The sequence below is a fragment of the Erythrolamprus reginae genome, chromosome 3 (assembly GCF_031021105.1).
Source record: "Erythrolamprus reginae isolate rEryReg1 chromosome 3, rEryReg1.hap1, whole genome shotgun sequence".
NCBI lineage: Eukaryota > Metazoa > Chordata > Lepidosauria > Squamata > Dipsadidae > Erythrolamprus > Erythrolamprus reginae.
The window spans coordinates 241,805,673-241,833,400 of record NC_091952.1 but is presented as its reverse complement, the minus strand read 5'-3'; the positions used below and the strand labels follow the sequence as shown (position 1 = coordinate 241,833,400).

The 27,728-nt window shown below is 40.6% G+C and overlaps 1 protein-coding gene across 1 annotated transcript; it reads left to right on the top strand.

Annotated features, from left to right (window-relative positions):
* The first annotated feature begins 10,079 nt into the window (after window positions 1-10,079).
* Window positions 10,080-26,779, top strand: KLHL38 (kelch like family member 38). Its single transcript, XM_070749256.1, has 3 exons — window positions 10,080-11,516; window positions 16,859-16,964; window positions 24,965-26,779. Exons 1-3 carry the CDS (start codon window positions 10,167-10,169, stop codon window positions 25,279-25,281), a joined length of 1,773 nt encoding a protein of 590 aa, XP_070605357.1. The 5' UTR covers window positions 10,080-10,166; the 3' UTR covers window positions 25,282-26,779.
* The last annotated feature ends 949 nt before the right edge of the window (window positions 26,780-27,728 follow it).

Below are 27,728 nucleotides of genomic sequence, written 5' to 3'. Positions count from 1 at the left end.
GCTTTTTTGGCAGCTGCTGCACACTGCTTTAAATGGTTGTCCACTAAGACTCCAAGATCCCTCTCACAATTACTACTGTTGAGCAAGGTACCACCTATACTATAGCTGTGCATTTTGTTTTTCTTGCCTAAATGTAGAATCTTACAATAGAAGTGAAATAGTTCCAATACAACTGATAAAAGTTCCTGTCCAGCATCCTTTATTTACCGTTCCGGTAGCAGCCCACTACTGGTAACACCTTTGTTGAATAAATTTGCCTTCCCCATCGACTTTGTTGGTCAGAAGGTCACAAAAGGAGATCACAAGACCTTGGGACAATACAACAGTCATAAATATGACTTGCCAAGCATCTGAATTTTGGTCTCATGATCATGGGGATTCCACAAAGGTAACTGTGAAAAAGTGAAAAAAAAATCCCATTTTTCAGTGCTGTTATAACTTTGAGTGATCACTAAATGAGCTATAACTCATGGACAAGCTCTTGAACAGTGATGGTGAACCTATGGCATGGGTACCATAGGTGGCACGCAGAGCCATATCTGCTGGCACGCAAGCCGTTGCCCTAGCTTAGCTCTAACATGCATGTGTATGTGGCCAGCTGATTTTTGGCTCACACAGAGGCTCTGGGAGGGCATTTTTAGTTTCCACAGAGCCTCCGGGGGGGACGGGGGAGAGCGTTTTTACCCTCCCCTGGCTCTAGGGAAGCCTTTGGAGCCTGGGGAGGGTGAAACACGAGCCTGCTGGGCCCACCAGAAGTTGGGAAACAGGCCATTTCCGGCCTCCAGAGGGCCTCCCGGGGATGGGAAAAGCTGCTTTCGCCCTCCCTAGGCATTGAATTATGAGTGTGGGCTCTCGTGCACGCACAATAGCACATGCCCATGCTTTTTTCGGCACCCAAGGAAAAAAAGGTTCGCCATCACTGCTCTAAAACCATGAATGGGATGAACTTATGAATTTATGAATGGAAAATTCCGATACTGAAAGTTAATGAAAAATATGGATTTATCTCCTTAGTTTATATTTTACTTCTTTTTCGTTTTGTTTTTGCATATTTAGACCATTTCCCACGAACCAATAATCCTTACTGGAAATTATCCCCATCGCACATGAATAGCTGAAAACAAGCCGCTGTCCCTCAACCTTTTTCATTCCATTGGAGGCAGATCCATAATTAGAAAGACCTCCGGTGGGAGGTTAGTGGGAATTGCTATCAAGGGGACTCAAGCAGACTGTTTATTCACGTGGCCCAGAGGTCACTTGGGGTTTACCAGACTTGAACCTGAATCAAGACATCAACGTGATGTCCACGCAGAGCAAATCTGATGTGAAAGTACATTAGATACGGTCTAATGTTGCGGATCGTCTAGGTAGCATCAATATGAATGTCATCTCGCTTATGAATCTAGTGCAATAACTCCCGATTGCATTCTGCATGTGATGTTTTTCCTACATTCATTTGCTTAATATAGCCCTCGGGCTGGGGGAGGGCACAGAAAAATGTTATTCCGCAATGTTTTTGGCCAGCTTGCTTACCCATGATATATCATTTATAGCACATTACAGTCTGAAAAACAAATGGCTTTTTCATCATCCAAGCACTCAAAAATATCCCTGTTGGTTTGTCTTGGGACAAAAAGTCACTTGCCACAGGTAGTAAAGAGATATCTCTATTTAATATAATGTAAAATTTACAGTTCTTTTTTTCATTTAATATTCTTTCATGTCAATATACAGTATTTAGATGTGGAAACATTGAGACTCTAGAAAGAGTGCAGAGAAGAGCAACAACAATGATTAGGGGACTGGAAGCTAAAACATATGAAGAACGATTGCAGGAACTGGGTATGTCTAGTTTAATGAAAAGAAGGACTAGGGGTAATATGATGGCAGTGTTCCAATATCTCAAGCGTTGCCACAAAGAAGGGAGTGAAACTATTCCCCAAAGCACCTGAGGGCAGGACAAGAAGCAATGGGTGGAAACTAAACAAGGAGAGAAGCAACTTAGAACTAAGGAGATATTTCCTGACAGAACAATTAATCAGTGGAACAGCTTGCCTCCAGAAGTTGGGAATGTTCCAACACTGGAAGATTTTTAGAAGATGTTGGATAACCATCTGTCTGAAGTAGTGTAGGGTTTCCTGCCCGAGCAGGGGGTTGGACTAGAAGACCTCCAAGGTCCCTTGCAACTCTATTATTATTATTATTATTATTATTATTATTATTATTATTATTATTATTATTATTATTATTATTGTCAGTACAACACAGCAAACGAGATCACTATGCTGGATTTCGTATTTCATCACCAGTCGGGCGCTTCCCAAGCACCTAGGACTGACTGATGTAGCGGCGAATTATGTTTGCCGATCCCAGTAAAGCGGCCTTTTGCAATTGACAGATGGAGATTTTGTCAATTCTAATTGTTTTCAAATTATGATTATGATTATGATTATGATTATGATTATGATTATGATTATGATTATGATTAAGATTATGATTATGATTATGATTATGATTATGATTATGATTATGATTATGATTATGATTATGATTATGATTATGATTATGATTATGATTATGATTATGATTATGATTATGATTATGATTATGATTCACACATTTGAATTTATTTATTTATTTTATTTATTTATTTATTGGATTTGTATGCCACCCCTCTCCGCAGACTTGGGGCGGCTGACAACAGTAATAAAAAACATCATGCAAATCCAATACGTACTAAAAACAACTAAAAAACCCTTATTATAAAACTAAACATCCATACAAACAAACAAACATACCATGCATAAATTATATAGGCCTAGGGGGAAAGAATGTCTCAATTCCCCCATGCCTGACGACAGAGGTGGGTTTTAAGGAGCTTACGAAAGGCAAGGAGGGGGGGGCAATTCTAATCTCTGGGGGGAGTTGATTCCAGAGGGTCGGGGCCGCCACAGAGAAGGCTTTTCCCCTGGGCCCCGCCAAGCAACATTGTTTTGTTGACGGGACCCGGAGAAGGCCCACTCTGTGGGACCTAACCGGTCGCTGGGATTCGTGCGGCAGAAGGCGGTCTCGTAAATAGAATCATAGAAGTGGAAGGATACAAAGAACTTCCTGCTTTATGAAGAATTCTTTGAACATCTCTGACAGGTGTCCATCTGGCCTGTGTTTGAAGACTTCAATGAAGGACATTTCAGCATTTCAAGCATCAATGTTTTTCAGATTGTACAATCAAAACGTTCCTCATGATGTCTAACAAGAATCTTTGTAGTTTTAAACCCCTGGTTCTGAGATTGACCTCTGGGGCAATAGAAAATAAGTTTTGTACTTTTGTATGTGTGTTACCTGTCTGTATTGTGTTACACTGTGATGTAAATGTTATGGTTTTTAAAAAGTTTTATAAATAAAAAACTTTTTAATAAGAAAAAGAAAACTAAAAATAAGAAAATAAGTTTATTCCCTTTTCCATGTGGCAATTCAAATGTTTGAAACAGCTGCCATATTCAATTTTCCCTTTGGTAATTAAATATACTGGTAATCCTTGACTTAAAACAGTTTGTTTAATGACCATTTGAAGTTATAATACACTGGGGGAAAAAGTGATTTATGATTGGCTGGCACATTCTGGGAATTGAAGTCCACACATCTTAAGAGTTGTCTGAAAAACACCGACCTACTCCGTGTTTTACGCTTTTATCAAAGAGAATTTCACAACTTTGCTGAGATCTAAGGATATAAAATCCACGTCATTCCCCTGACCAGCTAAGTTAGTTAACCTCCTCCCTGTCAGATCAATGATTAGAAGAAAGACGGGTTAATGCTAAAGCCCACTGCAACAATATCGCCAAAAAGGCTTCCAGAGTTGTTAACCTGATCCTACGCAGCTTCTGCTCTGGCAATCTCACACTACTGACTAGAGCCTACAAAACCTATGCCAGACCCATTCTCGAATACAGCTCATCTGTCTGCAACCCACACCACATCTCAGACATCAACATTCTCGAAAACGTCCAAAGATATTTCACCAGAAGAGCCCTTTACTCCTCCCCTCGAAACAGAATACCCTACGAAAATAGACTAACTATCCTGGGTCTTGAAAGCTTAGAACTGCGGCGCCTAAAACACGATTTAAGTATTGCCCACAAGATCATATGCTGCAACATCCTTCCGGCCAACGACTACTTCAGCTTCAACCACAACAACACAAGAGCAACACACAACAGATTCAAACTTAATATTAACCGCTCCAAACTTGACTGTAAAAAATATGACTTTAACAATCGAGTTGTCGAAGCGTGGAACTCATTACTGGACTCAATAGTGTCAACTCCCAACCCCCAACATTTCTCCCTTAGACTCTCCACGATTGACTTCTCCAGGTTCCTAAGAGGCCAGTAAGGGGCGTATATAAGTGCACTGATGTGCCTATCATCCCCTGTCCAATTGTCTTTCCTTATCTCATATATCATATATATTCTCTCCTTATCTATATCTATATATCTATATCTATCTATATCTATATATCTATATCTATATCTATCTATATCTATCTATCTATCTATCTATCTATCTATCTATGTATATATATATATATATATATATATATATATATATATATATATATATATGTTTTCGTAGATTTTCACGGGTACAGGTATGATGGTCTTGGTATATTCGGGTTTCTTCCCATGTAGGATTTGGAAATTTCTGGCGACGTTTCCATGAGGTCCCATCTCAAGTGCTCACTTGAGATCAAGGAGAGAAACACCAGCCTGAAGATGATGAGTGGGACCTCATCGAAACGTCGCCAGAAATTTCCAAATCCTACACGGGAATATATATATATATATATATATATATATATATATATATATATATATATATATTTGTTTTCGTAAATTTTCACGGGTATATGTATGTAGATTGTTCTGAGTTCGGGTTTTGCCCTGTGTAATGTTTTGCATGTCTATGCGACGTTTCGGTGAAATCACATTCACCATCACATTCACCTGATGATGATGGTGAATGTGATTTCACCGAAACGTCGCATAGACATGCAAAACATTACACAGGGCAAAACCCGAACTCAGAACAATCTACATATATATATATATATATATATATATATATATATATATATATATATATATATATATATTCTCTCCCTATCTCTTATATCATATATATTCTCTCCCTCCCATCTACTTCTCTTCTTTTTTACTTTCTATCTTTATATATATTACTTAATGTCTATTCTCTTCCATATGTATTGTATATTGGACAAAGAATAAATAAAATAAATAAATAAAATAAACAAACAGCGAAAAGTGCCTTCTAGAAGCTTGTTTATGCCCTTTAGTGTTACTAACCTCTGGGCTTTCTTCCTCGACTGAACCAGGCCTTTGGCCAAAGTCCCATCCCTAATCTCCCCTTCTATTTTCACTTGCAAACCCTTTGGCACAAGAGCGCTCCTTGGCAGAGCAAACTTGCGTCCCCTTGGTTGCTAGAGCAGGCAATTGCTATTCTTAGCTCAGGAATGTACACAGTCCCATGTTGTGGTACCTCGCTAGCCGCCCCTGAGAAAGCAAGGACAGCTCCATGATGCTAAACAAACCTAGAAACCATCCCCAATGAATCCTTCAAACGAGGAGAAAGAATAATATAAGGAGGTTTCATAGCTTCCTCCTCTCCCTCTGCCCTGCACACTATTAATCTTCCTAGGCAAGTTATAGGCATGGAAAATTTCAGCAGAGAATTAACAAGCCACAGCCAATGAAGGTTGGGAAAAGGATTAAGGTAAACAAATCTGCCCCCATCTTTTATTTTTTAATAACGACAAACAAAAACCACTAGATCTTGGAGAAATTTGCTTTGGGGTGTTGCAGCCATTTTTTTAAAGCTTCTCTGTGCAATATATGCCTGTTATATTTTATACATTTCATTGAAGAATGTGGGTGATGGGATGGAGGTGGGCTGAATCGAGCTAGCAGCTGTCCGTCCTCTTTAAAAAGTGGAAGGCTTTTCTGTGATGTACTGTATTGTTGTTTTGTGGCGCAGTCAGAAGCAACATTGATGCATTAAGAAAGAAAAGCTAAGAATGGGGTGCATTTTGTCATGGATGTACAGTACAGCAGAGTATAACTGTAGAGTTGGGGGTAATGTTTTAGCAAACTTTGAAATCATGCAAAGGAAACAAAAACAAATTTGTGATCCCTGTTTGGGACAGATCTGAAATCTTACTCTGGAAAGCTTTCATCGGTCAGAAATTTATTTTATTTGTTTGTTTGCTTTGTCAAGTATGTATTGGTGGTATACAAAGATATAATAATATTTATATACATGATACTAGTAAAAGAGAAACATTAGGACAGGGGACGGAAGGCATTCTGGTGTATTTATGCACGCCCCTTACTGACCTCTTAGAAATCGGGAGAGGTCAACAATGGATAGTGAAACAGTGAAATAGTGCAGGGTCTCCTGCTTGGGCATGGGGTTGGACTAGATGACCTACAAGGTCCCTTCCAATTCCATTATTCTGAAAGCAAAGCAATTTACAGTTAAAAAAAAAAGATCTTCCCCTGTAGACGCAGTTTAGTTTAGTTTATTATGTTGTTCTGCAAACTTAAATTCTTTGGAAATGACTAAGGTTCTTTTTTGGTGGTGGTGGTAGGATGTTAAATAGCCTAGAATTTTTAGAGAGTTTCTTCTTTATGAACTTTTTTAAAATTGCTTTGGTGTTAAATCCCTGATTACTGAAAGCATTTTGAAACATAAAAACCATATTATTTTTAACTCGTGGGGCTATTAGAAGCCTAGAACTGGAATTTAAAATCAGGTTTATTTTGTAAGAGGAATGTGATGCAAATAATCCTCAACTTACGGCCATGATGGACCCCAATGTTTTTGTTGCTAAGCGAGGCAGGCATTAGGTAAGTTTGGCTCCATTTATATAACCTTCCTTGCCTCGGTTACTAAGTGAATCACTACAGTTGGGGGTAGTATGTTTATGCACTATTTATTGAATAGTTTTTTTATTGTACTCCCTTCTCTTAGTATGATCCTTAATTACTCTTAAAATAAGAATAGTATGTTTTTACCCATAAACAGTTTAATCATTATCTAGAACTGAACTTTTACAGTAATGGAAAAAAATTGAGCTACTTGCCTAATCTGTTATCATACTGAACCTTGTGGCTTCAGTACAAAACCTTAAAATGTTACTGTGCTCCTCAACAAATCATGCTGTCTATCATTTGTCATTTTTGTGGCTATTCAAATAATGTGACTTCATCAATTGAAAAAGAGTCCAAGCACCTATCTGAAAACTTATCTTGGTCGGCAAGCCACTCCCACCCAGTCACATGACCTTTAAGCCCCCCGGTCACATGATTGTCAAGCCACTCCCACCTGGTCATGTGGCGGGCAAGCCACTCCTACCGGGTCACATGACCATCAATCCACACTCACAAAATAAGCCATACCCACATTGTGGCAGTAAAAATTTTGATAGCCCATCACTGAGAAGTTGGTATTACTATTGTGTAGCAGGAAGCTAGCAGAAGTGAATGAGCAGTGCCAGTGGTCAGAGGATCATTGACTATCATTGTGGTGAAAGTTAGTGATGAGCAGCCTCATTCTGTTTCCCTCCAAGTGTGAAGTGTGCACAGTAATACACTACCTGAATGCTAAGGGCATGAACAGTACTGCGATAGGTGGCCAAGATTTGTGCACAGTAGATGCACAAGATTTTATCTCGCCGATTGCTGAATTTTGAATTTTTTGGCTGAAGGAGAACAGGTATGGCACCATTGCATTGATGGATGTTTGCTCTCTGGAGTGTGGTGATAAGCCCAAGTTTCATCTCCTGTCACTATGTGTTGTGGTTAGCTCTGGCCCAGCTCCTGCCCCAAGGACTGTGGATGTGGGGGAGACATGCTGCAGGCCTGTTTTGCTCCCGGTGGAATCTGCTGATGAAGGCGCCTTTGACCAAGAAGACATGAGTGACAGGGAGGAGGAGAGTGTGGCAGACATCTCAGAAGGAGATCAATTATCTAGCTCCTCCTTGGATTCGGAACAAGAGTTAATGATACAGCCATGCATGCGGAGAGCAATGCATAGGCAGCAACAACTGAGAGATTATTATCAAAGAAAATGAGGCCACCTGTGGTTGGTTGGGTGGGGCTGTGGTAATTAGTGAGGCTGCTATAAATAGCAGCCTGTGGGTTTGGCCATTGTGGAGGATTATCTGATCGTTGTGTTTCGTGCCTGCCTTGCTGACTTTGACCTTTGTGTGCTGATTTTTCCCCGCTTTGAAACTAAACCAGAGCAAAGTGTGTTTCACTTTGTGATAGAAGAAGGACTGTGAATTGCCTCACAGCTGCAAGATAAGTATCACAGAACTGATAAGGGACTTGTACAAATTACCAGTTTGTTTGGAGACGAGTGCTCTTTGCTATACAAAAAGAGTGCTCCGTTTATTTCAATTTTCGGTATAAAGAACATTGTTTTGAATTTTCAAACGTGTGTGTGTGTCTGAAATTGTATCTGTGCCTTTTCGGGAGGATTCTACCAGAGAGCTCGACAGAACACTATGCGTTTGAGAAAAGCCTTGCCTTCAATCTCGAAATGATCAAGAAATTCCCAGGCAGCACTTTTGTGCCCTTCTGTAAGCATCTTGGCACCCATCACAGCATTGTTCATGCCCTTAGCATTCATTACAGCAGGCACTTCGCACTTGGAAGGAAATGGAATGAGGATGCTCATCTCTAACCTTCACTACAATGCCAGTCAATGATCTACTGACTATTGGCATTGCTCATTTTATTTATTTTTTATTTATTTAATTAATTAATTAATTGTGTCCAATACACAATAATACACAATGAAGGTAGTAGAGGACACCTTCAAGGAAATAAAATTAGAGAAGGAATAGAAGAGAGAGTATAGGATAAAATAAATCAATGAGAGAATAGAAGAAAGATAAAGGGATAGAATGGAATGGAATGGAATGGAATGGAATGGAATGGAATAGAATAGAATAGAATAGAATAGAATAGAATAGAATTTTATTGGCCGAGTGTGATTGGAGACACAAGGGATTTGTCTTGGTGCATATGCTCTCAGCGTACATAAAATAAAATATACATTTGTCAAGAATCATGTGGTACGACACTTAATGATTGTCATAGGGGTCAAATAAGCAATGAAGAAGCAATATTAATACAAATCTTAGGATATAAGCAACAACGGAGAGGGGCAGCATACAAATCTAAATAATAAATAATAAATAAATAAATAAGTTACAGTCATACAGTCAACATGGGAGGAAATGGGTGATAGGAATGATGAGAAAAACTAGTAGAATAAAAGTGCAGATTTAGTAGAAAGTCTGACAGTGTTGAGGGAATTATTTGTTTAGTAGAGTGATGGCATTCGGGAAAAAAACTGTTCTTGTGTCTAGTTGTCTTGGTGTGCAGTGCTCTGTAGCGACGTTTTGAGGGTAGGAGTTGAAACAGTTTGTGTCCAGGATGTGAGGGGTCAGTAAATATTTTCCCTGCCCTATAGGAGAGACAATAGGACAGGGGTCGGAAGGCACTCTAGTGCAATTATGCACACCCCTTACTGACCTCTTAGGAATCTGGAAAGGTCAACCGTGGACAATCTAAGGGTAAAATGTTGGGGGTTAGGGGATACTACGGAGTCCGGTAATGAGTTCCACTCAGTGGAAGTAATTTGCTTCCACTGACTTCCCACTACACAATAGTAATACCAACTTCCCCCACGAACATTCCCCATGAGAGCTACGTGCCTTGTACCCAGGGGTGGGCTACTGCCTGGACGGTGGGGTGGAACACATTAGGGTAGCGAAAATGGAGCTCCACCCCAGAGCCCCCAATTTGCACCAAAAATGTTGAAAGAAAATGTAGGGTGTCCTGCATAAGCCACGCCCACCGCATGGTAGTAAAAATTTTGGTAGCCCTTCACTGCTTGTAACCTTACTTTCCAGATAACCCTTGTATATATCTTTAAACCTTCTTTATTGGTGTAAGCAGCTGTGTTTCCCCATTCCATAACAGATGGACAATATTTCGAGAGGACGTTTGCACTGCACCCCAAATAATTTTTGAGACCATCCTCCTAAGAATTCTCCCTTGGATGCTGTTTGCATCATGGAAGACAACTCTCTCCAAGGCTTGCTATTCCGGGACCAAGATTTTTCCTCCGATCTCCTAAAGCAGCTGAACGTCTTGCGACAAAACAGAATCCTCACCGACGTCCTTCTGTGCACAAACGACACTGAAATCCCTTGCCACAAGAATGTCCTTGTCTCAAGCAGCCCCTATTTCAAAGCCATGTTTTGCAACAACTTTAAGGAGAGCCTCCAGGAGAAGGTCAACCTTCACGGCATGGATTCAAGCATCCTGCATTCGATTATCCTTTATGTCTACACGGGAGAGATCCTCATGACTCCCGAGAACATTCGGAGTCTCATGGAGACGGCTTCCATGCTCCAGTACATGAAACTCTTTGAAGCCTGTTCGGCTTACCTCCAGGATCAGCTTTCTCCGGAAAATTGTCTGAGTTTGAGCAGGCTTTCGGAAATCCTCCACTGTCGGGACCTTAATCAAAAAGCGAAAGCTATGGCTCTAAGGCGTTTCCCGGAAGTAGCCACTTCTGAAGACCTCAAAGAACTTTGTATATTAGAGTTGATAGACTATCTTGGGAATGACGAGCTTTGCGGAGAGGAGGAACAGGTTTTTGAGGCTATCATGGTGTGGGTAAGGCATGACCTTCAAGCACGGCAAGGCTATATTCAAGACTTGTTCCAAAAAGTGAGGCTTCAGTATGTCCATCCCACCTTCTTCTTCCGCTTCATAGCCAACGACTCTCTCATCCAGTCATCCCCCGCCTGTCAAAATATCCTAGAACTTGCAAATAAGCAGATGTTTTCGTTGTATAGTGTCAGTGCCCCTGACGTCAAACCCCTCTGGCATGTTCCCCGACGCGATTCCTGTCGGGAATTCCTACTCTTAATCGGGGGTCGCAAAGACAACCAACAAACCACAAGAGACGTCTTGCTGTACGACGAGAATACGAACCAATGGTTGAGCCTTGCCAAGTACCCAACCCGTCTCTACAAGGCCTCGGCAGTGAGTCTGCACAGTAATGTCTATCTTCTGGGGGGGATTCCAGTAGGTAACGGGAGGACCCAAGTCAGCAATAACGTTTACATCTTCTCGCTCAAACTTAATCAGTGGAGGCCGATAGAGCCCATGTTAATGGCACGTTACTCCCATAGAAGCGCGGCCTACAAAAACTATATCTTTGCCATTGGCGGCATCGGCGTGACCCAGGAAATCTTAAATTCCATGGAGAGGTACGACAGCATCTACAACATTTGGGAAGACATGGCCAATATTCCCACTGCGGTTCTGCATCCCGCTGTGTCTGCCAAAGACCAGCGCATCTACCTGTTCGGCGGGGAAGACTTGATGCAAAACCCAGTCAGGCTAATCCAGGTAAGTCCCTTTCTTGATTGTCTGACTTGGGTTATCTTAATTGCATGCTTTTCAGACATGTCTGCCCTTTTGGTTCAAAGTCTCTGAGTTATTCTTATGCTTTGCTAAGAAAATTATTCTCAGCAGGAAATAGAATATATATATATGTGTGTGTGTGTGTCACATGTTTTTTTGCTGAATTTGAAAATTAAGGGAGACTAGGATAGATCTATTTTGGCCTTATTTTGGCCTCATCAGCTAGCCATACCCACTGGGACTTGAACCTGCAACCTGTGCGTTGTAAGGCAGAGAATTATCCTCTAGGCTACAGTATCCAATCCCTTCAGCTCTGCACCAGGGAAGATATATATATATATATATATATCCATTATTTTGAGAAGCCATTGGGAAGCCATGCAGTGGATAACCAAATTCATTGGCTAAGCTGAAATGTCTATCTCTTGAAAACCACATAACACTTAAACAACAGAATATAACTCCAAGTAAATCAAACTTCTGTAAAATCAAGCAACACTGATTGACAATTTCATTTTGTTGTCAGCACATTCAACTTTGTACAGAACTAAGTATTCAATGAGAATATTTCGTGAAATCAAACTGTCCACTTAGGAAGCAACACTGATTGACAGTCCATTTCGCATGCTGTTGTGCATATGGAATAGTTGTGCAAATGAAATATTCAGTGAGAATATTTCATTCATTCAGATCTCGGATGTGTTATTTGAGTGCTCCCTTTCTTTTTTTGAGCAGTATATATTATTCGGATTTGTATGCCGACCAAATCTTAAGGGACTCTCTATATATCTGAGATTGTAATGCAGATTAATCCAGATGCAAATGAATCCAGATGCATGTCAAAGGCTAAATTTGGGAACAATTGCAAATGTTGTCTTAGCATTCCAATGTCAGTTTAACAAGGGAAGGATTAGTTAGAACGGTTGTATCCAAGGGCATTTACAGAAGGGACAAACATTTTTTCAAGATGGTGACTAGAACTGTGCAATAGGAATCCCGCCCCATTGTTTTTATTGGCTACAAGAGCCAAAGAGAGTCTCCTCCTTCAGGAATCAGTAAAAAAAAGGGGTGGGGTTTCAGTCACATAGTTGTGGCTGCCATCGTGACTGTTTACCTACCTCACCATCCTTAACTCCATTATACTTAGAGGATCATCCAACCTGGCTTTCAAAAATCCACAATTCAACCATCAGTTGTTAAATGTCAGTTGGTAAAATACATTCGGTTTTATATTTATACACTTCTGTAGCTGCAAACTGTTAGAATTTAGTAAAATAAGACCAAATCAATATTTTCCTGCCTGCTTCTGGGCTCAAGTTTGCAACAGATCAATAGCTTCACAAAGGCCAATGGTCCAGCACAGATCAACTCCATGATTTCAACCAGATTGGTAAAAAAAGGAGGCCAAGTTAGTTAAACTTGGATTGATTCTTTCATTCCAAGATTTGGACTTAGATTGATTCTTTCGTTCCAAGGTTTGGACTTCCAAGCATAATAAAGATGTCTCCGTGATTTTTTCAGATATAATTTGCTATCCACGCTCAGGATTTGTTTCTGCCAACTCAAATTTAGGGTTACATTGTACAGTATGAATTTTACCAATATTTTGCAGTTTTAAACCTCAGGCAATCTTTTCTCAACTAAAGGGATTTAGGGGTAGTGATTTCTGACAGTCTCAAAATGGGTGAACAGTGCAGAGAGGCGGTAGGGAAAGCAAGTAGGATGCTTGGCTGCATTGCTAGAGGTATAACAAGCAGGAAGAGGGAGATTATGATCCCGCTATATAGAGCGCTGGTGAGACCACATTTGGAATACTGTGTTCAGTTCTGGAGACCTCACCTACAAAAAGATATTGACAAAATAGAACGGGTCCAAAGACGGGCTACAAGAATGGTGGAAGGTCTTAAGCATAAAACTTATCAGGAAAGACTTAATGAACTCAACCCGTATAGTCTGGAGGACAGAAGGAAAAGGGGGGACATGATCGAAACATTTAAATATATTAAAGGGTTAAATAAGGTTCAGGAGGGAAGTATTTTTAATAGGAAAGTGAACACAAGAACAAGGGGACACAATCTGAGGTTAGTTGGGGGAAAGATCAAAAGCAACGTGAGAAAATATTATTTTACTGAAAGAGTAGTAGATCCTTGGAACAAACCTCCAGCAGACGTAGTAGATAAATCCACAGTAACTGAATTTAAACATGCCTGGAATAAACATATATCCATCCTAAGATAAAATACAGAAAATAGTATAAGGGCAGACTAGATGGACCATGAGGTCTTTTTCTGCCGTCAGACTTCTATGTTTCTATGTTTCTATGTGCTTTTATATGTTTTATTTTCACTTCTAAAATCATTCAGTGACTCTGCTGGCTGAAGATTATAGGAACAGAGGGTACGAAAGTGTCTTCCTCTTTTATAATATGCAGCAATATGTTCAAATATTTGGTTTCATTAAAAAAAGCAATTTACAAACTGTTTCTATACCAGATGTTGTTTTAGTTAGGGGTGGTCATTATAAAAGAATGCTGAAAGTTAGGCCATTGCAGATGTTTGTTGCAAAGGTTTTATCAGCATTTGGTGGCTATCATCATTCAGGTTTTGGTTAAACAGCTCACAAGATACTGTTGACTTTCCCATTATGTTTATACAACAGCTAATGGTGCACTAATAAGACTTTAAAACAAGCTCTGGCATTCTTTTCATTTCTCAACTGCCGAATGGTATTAAATTGTGTACGTGCTTGAATTTAGTTGACGCACACAAATAGCTGGTCACAGACACAAATGAGGATGAAGTTGAATATTCAAACGCCATTCAGTTTCTTGTGCATTTAAATGACGGTAGACATCAGTGATGGTTCGCTCACGTCCTCTACAAATAGTTATTGTTCTGCCGGGCTCTCTGGTAGAAGCCTCCCGAAAATTCACGGGTACAAATTTCAGACACACACACGTTTGAAAGTTCAAAACAATGTCCTTTATCACAAAATTCAAAAGAAACAAAGCACCCTTTTTGTATTGCAAAGAGCACTCTTCCCCAAAACAACCTTGTCGGCTGTACAAGTCCCTTAATCAGTCCTTAAGTACTAAGCTAGTAGCTGTGAAGAAACGTCACAGCCCTCCTTCTTCCCACGAAGTGAAACACACACACACTTTACTCTGCTTTGGTGTCAAAGGTGTGAAAAATCCACAAACAAAGTTCAGAAACAGCGAGGCACGATCCTGAAGAACTGCGATCAGATAATCTTCCACAACGGCCAAACTAGCATGCTGCTATTTATAGCAGCAGCTCTAATTACTGGAGCCCCACCCAAACACAGGTGGCCTCTCTTATCTCTTGTAATATTTCCTCAATTGGTCTCTTCGATGCATAAGTCTGCGCCTGCGTGGGTCTAGCAATTCCTCATCCGAATCGACCGAAGATAATGGTGATTGGCTTCCTGGGCTGTGTGCCAAGCCCCCCTCTTCCAAGTCACCCCCACCTTCTTCGTCGTCTGAGGAAACTGCACACCCTGACTCTGCCGGCAACAAAACAGGCCTAGGACATGTTGACGTTTCTTCTGCCTCCACCTCCACATTCCCTGGGGCAGGAGCTGGGCCAGAGCCAACCACAACAGTTATGGACTCCGAGGATGCAGGGACTGTGGAGGGGCATGTGCAGGAAGCAAAATCTTGCAAGGGAACGCATGAGTATGTGAGATTTTGGTGGGCTTTGAAGATTTTTTGCTTCTGCGCATGTGTGGAATAAATAAAATCACTGAAATCTCACGTGCCCACATGTCTTCTCACAAAGTTTGCTTCCTGCAAATGCGCAGGAGTCAAATTATTATTATTATTATTATTATTATTATTATTATTATTATTAATTGGATTTGTATGCCGCCCCTCTCCGTGGACTCGGGGCGGCTAACAACAGTAATAAAAACAATATGTAGCAATCCAATAATAAAACAACTAAAAACCCTTATTATAAAAATCAGACATACATACTGACATACCATGCATAAACTGTAGAGGCCCAGGGGGAAAGAATATCTCAGTTCCCCCATGCCTGACGGCAGAGGTGGGTTTTAAGGAGCTTAAGAAAGGCGAGGAGGGTGGGGGCAATTCTGATCTTTGGAGGGAGTTGGTTCCAGAGGGCCGGGGCCGTCACAGAGAAGGCTCTTCCCCTGGGTCCCACCAAATGACATTGTTTAGTTGACGGGACCCGGAGAAGGCCCACTCTGTGGGACCTAATCGGTCACTGGGATTCGTGCGGCAGAAGGCGGTCCCTGAGATAATCTGGCCCAGTGCCATGAAGGGCTTTATAGGTCATAGCCAACACTTTGAATTGTGACCGGAAACTGATCGGCAACTAATGCAGACTGCAGAGTGTTGGTGTGACATGGGCATTTTTGGGAAAGCCCATGATTGCTCTCGCAGCTGCATTCTGCACGATCTGGAGTCTCCGAACACTTTTCAAAGGTAGCCCCATGTAGAGAGCGTTACAGTAGTCGAGCCTCGAGGTGATGAGGGCATGAGTGACTGTGAGCAGTGATTCCCGGTCCAGATAGGGCTGCAACTGGTGCACCAGGCGAACCTGGGCAAACGCCCCCCTCACCACAGCTGAAAGATGTTTCTCTAATGTAAGCTGTGGATCGAGGAGGATGCCCAAGTTGTGGACCCTCTCTGAGGGGGTTAGTAATCCCCCCCCAGGGTTATGGACGGACAGATGGAATTGTCCTTGGGAGGCAAAACCCACAGCCACTCCCTCTTATCAGGGTTGAGTTTGAGTCTGTTGACACCCATCCAGACCCCAACAGCCTCCAAGCACCGGCACATCACTTCCATTGCTTCACTGACTGGACATGCGCAGGAGTCAAATCACACTCTGACACATGCACACCCTTGAGACACATGCGCATACCCGCTAGTCACCCAGTGTTGCGCACGCATCAATGCCAGTAGCGGAAGTAAATTGCAACCCCCACCTGATTGATTGGTTTTGGGGCAGTCCCTCAAGTGAGATTAGGATTATATCTGCTAAATTGGTTGGATTTCTAGATCTGTATCCAAAATCTTATGCCTATTTTCCAAATAGGTAAAAGTGATTGTAGCTATTTGCAAATAAATATTGCATGTTTATGGTATGATTATGATCTATCACTAATGTTGGATGTACAATGAGAGTTTAGGCACTGGAGACCAATTTTTTGTGTGTCTAATCACATTTGGTCAATAAAGAATTTTAATTCACTTTTTTTTAATAAATTGGTTTATTATTAGAGATGCCGTATTATGTCAAATCCCTCCATTTCATGCCACTTTGATTCATATTTTTCAGGTGTATCATGTGTCTAGGAATATGTGGTTCCGAATGGAGACCAGGATGGTGAAAAATGTCTGTGCACCAGCAGTTTTGATTGGAGACCGGATTTTTATCGTTGGAGGTAACACACATTGAGAATCGCTGTCATGTAAAATACAGTGGCACCTCTACTTAGGAACTTAATTCGTTCCGTGACCAGGTTCTTAAGTAGAAAAATTCATAAGAAGAAGCAATTTTTCCCATATGAATCAATGTAAAAGCAAATAATGTGTGTGATGGGGGAAACCGCAGGGAGGGTGGAGGCCCTGTTTCCTCCCAGGAGATTCCTAGAGAAGCCCCCACAGAGGATTCTCCCCACCTTTTCCTGTTTCCTCCCAGGAGATTCCTAGAGAGGCCCCATGGAGGATTCTCCCTGCCTTTTCTGGTTACAGTTTCGGAGGCTTGGGTTTGTAAGTGGAAAATCGTTCATGAAAAGAGGCAAAAAAAATCTTGAACACCCGGTTCATATCTAGAAAATTTCGTAAGTATAGGCGTTTATAGGTAGAGGTACCACTGTATAACAATTTCTTTCCGCTTGATGTTATAGTGTAGTGTCAGCATCCCAATTAACATCCAAGAATTAAATCAGAATCCAAACCTTGGCCTTCTTCCAAATTGCAATTTATTAACAGAGCCCTGTTGGTTACGAACTGTAGTCAATCCGAAACTAACTTTTCCTACAGTTCTCCACCCTGGTTAAGGTTCATCCATTGTCCCAACACCCACAATGATGAGTCTCCATGTGTTATGTCTTAGCATGCCTTCAGGTGCTTTGGAAAACTAAACCAAATTCAGTCTTTGAAGAACAAATGCTGGAGATGTGGGACACACTGCAGTTGATAGTCTAACTATACCATTTTTTGGGATTGTTGGGTTGTTGTTTTTTGTGGGATCAGCAACATCAACTTCAAGCAAACCAAATTATTATTCTTTTCTTGTTTTCCTTCGGAAGTATACGTCAGTGTCAATCTTTGGTGTCATAACTTTTCATTTAGTTCTATACAAGAGAAAGTAGGGAGACCAAATTATGAACACAGAAGATAAGACTTGTGTGGATGCTGTCAAAGTCCCTAGTGAGGGCTATGTCCTCAAAAGGGGCTAAGTGCAACTCAGCCGTGTGGGGTCACCCACGAACGCGAATCCCAGAAAGAAAAACCTGGACGCATTCTCTCTCTGGGTGAAGTGACATAGTGTAGATCCATGTACTCCTTTTTATTTAGGAACATAAGGAAATGGGATATAATTACATATACATGTCAAATGATACATCCAACAACACAACTTCAAACGTATCTTTTGAGTTCTTCCTTTCCCATAGATATCAAGAAACATTTTCCTAGAAACTTCCTAAGAGCAGATGTTTCTCACACCTAATTTCTCTGAAGTCTTCTTTCTTATCTTGATAATCTTCCTTAATCACCCTGTCATGCTGTTGTATGCTTCAGGCAATGTAAATTCCCCCCTTTGATCCTATAATGTCCTGTCCAGAGTGGTCAAAACTTTGTTTATTGTGAGATGTTTTATTTGAGCCCTTTTGTTTCCCTGTTGTAATTGCCAGGAATGCAGATTAGGCAGGTTAGTACCCTTCCTGTCCTGGGTTATAGAATCAGGGTAAGCAGAGTATTCTTTATGCTAGAGGTCCAGATATATAATTATAATTATAATCCTATTCTAACATTCATGCTATACTGCAACAGACGTTAAAAAAAACACTCCAAACCTTGCCCTCTATTTACTCTGAAACTTTGTGCCAATGATTAAGTGGACAAGTTTAAGCCATAAGCATTTTGGTTTATTTAAGGAAAAGCACAAACATTTCATGTAATTTCAAACATAATTCATTTTCCTATAAAGCAAAGAGATTTACTACCGATAAATTTTCAGTTACCAAGTAAGTATGTCATAACATCATCTACTTGTTCCTGGCTTGTCGCGCAATTGGAACTAGGGGGAAAAAAATCTCAATAATAACCAACAGATGTTTGATATTTTTCAAAAAGCATCTAATATATGTCAAGTCTCCCCTGAATAAATCAGATCAAAACAAGACAGAGTTTATTAACCACAGCAATGTGACACTTGGCTTGAATTAAACAGAGTTCTTATTATTTACTGCAATTATGTCTGATTCTCTATTAGTTTTGAGCTGATCCAATAAATGTTAAAGCCTAGTAAATAGCATAGAAAAATAGTTTTGCAGGTCAGTTTACCAACTTTAGATTAATTTCAATGGGATATTTTTAGGGGGACACCCTATCATTCTTCACTGATTCTTCTTTTATCGATTCCCATATTTCTGTAAATATTTCATCCATTCCTGTAGCTTTCAATTTAGTAGTAATGGAAGAGTTCCTCTAACTTTATCTTCTATACTAATAATTCTTATAAAAGGGAAATATCTCCTAGGATATTTTGGATGTTATATGCACCAAGACAAATTCCTTGTGTATCCAATCACACTTGGCCAATAAAATTCTATTCTATTCTATTCTATTCTACTCTACTCTACCCTCTTCTATTTATTCCATTCCATTCCCTTCTATTCCATTCTATTCTCTTCTATTCTATTCTATGTTGATATCTCTACTATGCAGGATTTCAGTATATCTCTTCTATATTTTTTCATTTTCTTTGAATCAATTATAGCTATTCACTGACATATTTTAGCATACCAATCTGAGGCTGCAATCGTTTTCTAATCTAGGAGAGAACCAACTTAGAAATAAAAAGAAATTTCATAACAGCTAGAACAATTAATCAGTGGAACAGCTTGCCTCATGGAATTGTGATGCTCCAACACTGGAGATTTTAAAGAAGACATTGGACAGCCATTTGCCTGAAATAGTATAGGGCAGTGATGGTGAACCTATGGCATATGTGCCACAAGTAGCTCATGGAGCCATATTGTTGAGCATGGAAGCTCAGATCTGACGCGCATGTATGTGCCGGCCATCTAATTTTGGGGCCTTTGGGGCCCACTGGGAGTTGGGAAACAGGCTGTTTCCAGCCTCCAGAGGGGGTGGAGAAGGCCCAGGTTTTTTTCTCTCCGCAAGCTCCAGAGCCTTTCTAGGAGCCTGGGGGTGATGAAAACAGCCTCCTTCCCCCTCTGGAGGTCCTCCGGATGCCGGAAATGGCCCATTTGCCAACTTCCGAAAGTTGTTAAATGGGCCATTTCCAGCCTCCCGAGGTGGGCGGAATGTTGTTTTTGCCCACCCCAGGCTCCTAGAGAGGCTCTGGAGCCTGGTGAAAGTGAAAAATGGGTGTGCCACTGCCTGCCAGGAGTGGGTGGGTTTGTCACATGTGCATGCATAGGGGGTGCATGGAATTATGGGTGTGGGCACATAGCATAGTTCCCTCTAAGCTGAGCAGTGAGCAATCGCTCACTTAAAAATCATCATCAACTCAGAGTTTTCCAAACCTGCCCAGAAGCCGAGAGGGAAAGAGTGAGAGTGAAGGAAAGAGAGAGGAAGAGAGGAAGAGAGAGAAACAGATAGAAAAAAGAGAGGAAGGAAAAGAGAAAGAATGGGAGTAAGGAAGAGAGAAAGAAAATCAAAATCTAGTTTGAAACTAGCTCAACTATTTAAGTGGCATTTTGATATTGATAGAGTTGCCCTGTTATGAGCTCACTGTTATAGACACACAGTACAGTATTTTATTTTGAAATTCTCTGAGGCAAAACAGGGTGGGTTTTTTATTTGTTTGTTTGTTTCTTTGTTTGTTTCTTTGTTTGTTTGTTTGTTTCTTTGTTTATTTATTTATTATTTCTGTGCCGCCCAATCCCGAAGGGACTGCCGCTCAGACACTATACTTTTCCGCCCACCCACCCCAAAAATTAGAGGGAACACTGGCACACAGGCGTGCAAAAACCTGCATGCTCTCCCCTTTTGGCACACGAACCAAAAAAGATTCAACATCACTAGTATAGGGTCTGCTACTTGAGCAGGCTGTTGGGCTAGAAGACTTCCAAAGTCCCTTCCAACTCTGTTATTCTATTTTGAGTTTGAAGATTTTTGGAAGGCTGGCCTCGATTTTCTGTGTCTGTTTTCATCTTTGATGTTTTTATAGATACCGTTGTAATACTGTCTCTTGCCTGTTCTGAAATACTTCGTTAAATTCCTTCCTAAGATTTTGTTTTTCTTGGCTTCGGTTTCTCTTTTCTTCTCTTGGCAAATTGAGGGTTTGTGTTCTGAAATCCAGTTTGCTTTATTCTATTTCTGATCTGAGGTGGTCATTTTTCAACAATTAACAATTTTTTTGAATTTATTTATTTATCTATCTATCTATCTATCTATCTATCTATCTATCGTTCTATCGTCCTATCGTTCTATCTATCGTTCTATCTATCTATCATTCTATCTATCGTTCTATGCATGGTATGTCTGTATGTATGATTGGTTTTTATATAATGGGTTTTTAACTGTTTTTAGTGTTGGATTTTTTTATATACTGTTTTATTGCTGTTGTTAGCCGCCCAGAGTCTGCAGAGAGGGGCGGCATACAAATCCAATAAATAAATAAATAAATAAATAAATAAATAAATAAATAAATAAATAAATAAATAAATAAATAAATAAATAAATAAATAAATAAATAAATAAATAAATAAATAAATAAATAAATAAATAAATAAATAAATAAATAAATAAATAAATAAATAAACAAACAAACAAACAAACAAACAAACAAACAAACAAACAAAATAAAATAAAATAATAATAATAATAATAATAATAATAATAAAAATAAAAAAATAAAAAAATAAAAAAAATATCTATCTATCTATCTATCTATCTATCTATCTATCTATCTACCTATCTATTTATCTATCTATCTATCTATCTATCTATCTATCTATCTATTTATCTATCTATCTATTTATCTATCTATCTATTTATCTATCTATCTATCTATCTATTTATCTATCTATCTATCTATCTATCTATCTATCTATCTATCTATTTATTTATTTGACTTCTATGCCACCCAATCCCAAAGGACTCAGGGCGGCTCACAACAATAGTATGAGTACAATATAAATAGATGCAAAACAGTAAAAGAAGTCGAACATTATCTAAGGCTAAAACATTAACAAATTAAAACCCCATAAAAAGTTATTATAGGAAATGGCAGTCACACTCATATACATACACACCATTCATACAATTGGCCATCGAAGAAGTAAATTTATGGCCTCCAGGCCTGCCGGCAAAGCCAGGTCTTCCTGGCCTTGCGAAAGGTCAGCAGGGTGGGAGCAGTACAGATATCGGGGGGGAGTTGGTTCCATAGAGCTGGGGCAGCCACAAAGAAGGCCCTCCCCTGTGGCCCCGCCAACCTGCATTGCTTAGTTGCTTCCACAGTTCTTCTGGTTTCCCTGTCGGTATGGTTCAGGACTCAGTCCAATGCAAAACCTCGTCATGTGTGACTCCAAGACCATGATGGCGGACCTATGGCATACGTGCCACAGGTGACACATGGAGTCATATTGGAGGGCACACAAGACTTTGCCATGTTTCAGCTCCAACACGCATGCGCGCATTGGCCAACTACTTTTCAGCCTTGAGAAAGGCCATTTTGTCCTCTGGGATCTTCAGGGGAGCTTCCCTGATGCCCCGCAGGCAAAAAAGTCACCCGATGGACAACCCGGAAGTTCAGAAAAACACACTTCTGGTTTGCCACTGTGCTGTTTTTTTGCACTCTGGAGGATTCAGGGAAACTTCCTGAAGTCCTGGAGTGCAAAAAAACAGTACAATGGGCAAACTGGAACTTTTATTTTATTTATTTTGTCCAATACACAATGAGGGTTTTAGTGGGTATATATCTATATACACATAGTAAAATACATGATGAAGGTTATAGAGGAGATACTCATAGTAAAATATATCTAAGAAATAATAGAAAAGAAGGTATAGTAACTTCTGAACTTCTGGTTTGCCTGTTGTGCTGTTTTTTGCACTTGAGCTGTTTTTTGCACTCCCATTTTTTTCACGTACCAGGCTTCAGTAAGACCTGTGTACATGCGCAGGGGACAGTGCGGGTGTGTGTATGCATGTGTGGGATGAGGGAAGGGGTATTAAGACTGATTGTTGCAAGTATGGTTTTATAATACATGTGATGTTTTTAATTGGGTTTTTTCTTATATTGTATTTATACCTGTTGCTAGCCGCTCAAAGTCCATTTCGTATTTCGTATTTATTAGATTTGTATGCCGCCCCTCTCCGAAGACTCGGGGCGGCTCACAACAACAACAACAATACAATATTCAGAGTACAAATCCAATATAAATTAAAAACAAAATTTAAAACCCATAGATAAACAATCATTACTGCACAATCACACCATTCTCATGTATTACAGCCAGGGGGGGGAAGGTGGTGGGGGGGGGGAAGAGATAGTTATTCCCCCCCATGCCTGGCGACATAGATAAGTCTTCAACATCTTGCGGAAGGCGGGAAGAGTAGGGGCAATTCGAATCTCCGGGGGGAGTTGCTTCCAGAGGGCCGGGGCCGCCACAGAGAAGGCTGTACCCCTGGGTCCCATCAGACGGCATTGTTTAGTCGACGGGGACCCGGAAAAGGCCAACTCTGTGGGATCTGATTGGCCGCTGGGATTCGTGCGGCAGAAGGTGGTCCCAGAAGTATTCTGGCATATAAATGCAAATAACAATAACAATAACAATGACAATGACAATGACAATGACAATGACAATGACAATGACAATGACAATGACAATGACAATGACAATAACAATAACAATAACAATAACAATAACAATAACAATAGGCACATGAACACATGCTAGCACACCCACACACACCCCTCTTTTGGCACACAAATCAAAAAAGGTTCACCATCACTCACCTAAGTCACACTAGGTGGCGTTTCCATTGCAAAACTCCTCCCGCCATCTTCCTGGCGGTAACACACAAACTCTGTAGATGCCACTGCATTGAGTTCGATCCTCTGCTCAACACAAGAATCCATATAAAAAAGAATTCCAGGGGAACAACTTGCTTTGTCAAAGTTTATGATGCTGCTAACTGCCCAGGTAATCCAGCCCCCAATTCCTATTACAGGTGGTTCTCGACTTACAACCATTTCTTTAAGTGACTGTTTAAAGTTACAATGGCATTTTAAAAAGTGATTTACGGCCTCTTTTCACTCTATTGTAGCATTGCCATTGCCACATGATCAAAATTCAGATGCTTGGCCATTAACTCATGTTTATGATGGTTGTGGTGTCCTGGGTCACGTGGATATCATTATTAATCATAACTGTAACCGTAACTGTAACTGTAACTGTAACTGTAACTGTAACCGTAGTCATTGTCGTAGTCGTAGTTGTAGTCGTAGTCGTAGTTGTAGTCGTAATGGTAATCATAGTCATAATCGTAATCGCAATCATTAATCATTAATCATTAATCATTAATCATTAATCATTAATCATTAATCATTAATCATTAATCATTAATCATTAATCATTAATCATTAATCATTAATCATTAATCATTAATCATTAATCATTAATCATTAATCATTAATCATTAATCATTAATCATTAATCATTAATCATTAATCATAGATTAGTTTAGATTTATTGGAATTATATGCCGCCCCTCTCCGCAAACTCGGGGCGGCTCACAACAATGGTAAAAACAATACATAATAAAAAATCCAATACCCACCAATCCAATTACAATTTTAAGCTAAAAAATTCATAAAAAACAACCCCAGAATATTAAAACACAAGCACACAATCAATCTAACACCAAAACAACATGGGCAAGGGGGAGATGTTTCAGTTTCCCCATGCCTGATGGCAGAGGTGGGTTTTAAGGAGTTTGCAAAAGGCAAGGAGGGTGGGGGCAATCCTAATCTCAGGGGGGAGCTGGTTCCAGAGGGTCGGAGCCACCACAGAGAAGGCTCTTCCCCTGGGTCATAATAATCACAATCACAATCACAATATAATCATAATCATAATCAATCAGTTTCCATTGCCTCTCCCTTCCATTCCAGACACATTCTTCCTACTGAGTCTGTGACTGATGAATTTCACAATTTTCATTATTTTTGGTTTTCCCCTAGGATACACCCGAAGAGTAATCGCTTATGATACCAAGGAAAATAAATTTGTGAAATGTGCAGATATGAAGGAAAGGCGAATGCACCACGGGGTCACTGCCCTCAACGGGAAGCTGTATTTGACCGGGGGACGCTGTCTAACCCCGGATAACGCCATCGTGGACTCGGATTCCCTGGACTGCTACGACCCTCTGACAGATACCTGGTGTTCGAAGGGGAAACTACCCCATAGATTGTTTGACCACGGATGCCTTACACTCCAGTGTGTGCCTTACGCCAACTTCATGGGAGAAGGGAATGGAAGGAAAACGTTTCCCTAACAGTAGTGAAGATGCTAGTCAACCCTTCCCAATCCATCAAAATGGATTCAGGAGTAGGTTCATCCTAACATGGGGTAAAATGAGCTCTTTGCCTCAAGCAGCAGGCACAGGATTTGATTCAAGCAGTGTTTGGGGTGTGTTGGCCTGGTACACTTATCCAGAGAGATTAACCCTGGTTTCCCTCCAGGGGTGGTATTTTTTCTGAGTGGTCCACATCCGGCTCAGCTGGTCACAGATTTGGAGGACCAGAAGACGGAGGAATACTGGGATCGCAGGCCAGTGTTCTTGCCATCTGAGTCTGAGAGTGAAGGGGAATTGGAGACTGGGGAACCACCAGAGACTGTAGAACCCCCAGTTAGGGTATTGTTCTGTTGGTTGATGGATTCAAAGATAGACAAAGATCATTGCAGGAGTGAAAAGTCCAAAGAAACCAAAAGAACCAAAAGAAACAACTTATGCTAACTTATCCTAACTAATCCTAAACTTATTTCACATAGCACCCTTTTATAATTCTCTGTTCCCTAAGGCCTAATCCAGATAATACACATGTGCATTTCTACACGATGCTGTAATTCATAAAGGTGCCAACATATCATAGATAACGCTGCAGGTGTAATAATAGGAGTTTACAGGAAACCTGTGAGAAAGCTAGGCAAAGGAATTTGTCTAATGGTACCAGCTAGCACGCTTATCACTTAGATGATATCACAATTCCTGAGAACGTGAACTTTCCCTAAACTTTTCCCAAGCCTACCCAGAAATCCGTAACTGCAAAGCCTGAGCAAAACACATGCTAGCCTAATGTGAACCAAGCACCCATGTACGGATTCAGGTCACATCTGGGCTTGCCCATCAATATGACCTTTGATCTGCAGAAGGAATGCTACAGGGTATTGCCTGAGTCAGATGACAATGGGGACTTTGAGGACCTTCTCTTAGATGCGAGGGTCAGAAGAATGAGAGCCAGGCATGATTATCTTTCTAGCAGAGGTTCTAGATGTTGATTAGATCTATGGGACATTTAGCCACACCCTCTCAATATATATAGGACAGGCTGATGGGAGAAGTGTAGCAAGCAATGTTCATCACGAAGATGGTGCCTCTAGAGACTGTTCCTGATTCCCTGGATTTTGGTTCCTGCTTTAACAAAAGATGGTTAAGCTCCGAACAGTGAATGAAGTGAGAAATACCAGAGACAATTCCTTAGTGAAAATTTGACATTAGCTGGTGTGAATCCCGGAATGTTATCTATGCTCCATAGACAGAAACGCTGTCAGCCTGAAATACCTTAGAATTTAATGATTTCTTGCTGGACTTTGTGTAATAATAATCTTTTTGCTTCGATCGAATATTTCCAGTGCATGTGGGTTTGCTTTCTAATTATTGATCCGGCCAGACAGAACAGTATTCACTTACCACAAGAATGATAAAGGAAATGGAGCACCTCCCTTATGATACCAGGTTATAACGCCTTGGTCTCTTCAGCCTTGAAAGATGGCGTTTAAGGGGTGACTTGATCGAAGTGTATAAAATCATGCATGGGATAGAAAAGGTGGATAGAGAAAAATTATTTTCTCTATCACACAATACTAGGACAAGGGGGCACTCCCTAAAGCTCATAGGTAAGAAAGTGAGGACAAATCAAGGGAAATATTTCTTCACCCAGAGGGTCATTGGTTTATGGAATTTACTTCCAGAAGAGGTCGTGACAGCTGTCAGCCTGGATAGCTTCAAGGCAGGATTAGACAGATTCATGGATGCCAAGCATATAGATGGTTATTGAAACAGATGTCCAAGTGCTGCCTCTATGTTGGTTGAGGCAGGCAGGATTCCCTTGAGCACCACTTGTTGGGGGTCAAGAGAAAGGGAGGGTCTTGCCTTCTCTTTCTGCTCAAGATCCCCATGGATAATTGGTGGGCCACTGTGTGACACAGAATGCTGGAGTTGATGGGCTTTGGCCTAATTCAGCATGGCTCTTCTTATGCTCTTATGTTCTTATACTTTCCCTATCAGTTTTCAAATGTGAACACATGCTGCATAGCCTCCTGTGCATGTGCTTTACTCGTGAGTGCGTCCTCGGTGTATGCGCACAGCCTCAAAAACATGGCTAAACAGAACAGTATTTACATCCGGGCAGGTGGCATTGCGTTCACCCACAGTTGCGGCAACCGGTTTGCCCAAACTGGTCCAAACCGGCTGAAAGCCACCTCTGTTTCCATTAACTCAGGGTGGCACAATGGTTAGAGTGCAGCACTGCAGGCTACTTCAGCTAACTGCTAGCTGTAGCTCAGCAGTTCAAATCTCACCACTGGCTCAAAGTTGACTCAGCCTTCCATCCTTCCGAGGTGGGTAAAATGAGGACCCAGATTGTTGGGGGCAATATGCTGATTCTGTAAACTGCTTAGAGACGGTTGTAAAAGCACTATGAAGCGGTAAATAAGTCTAAG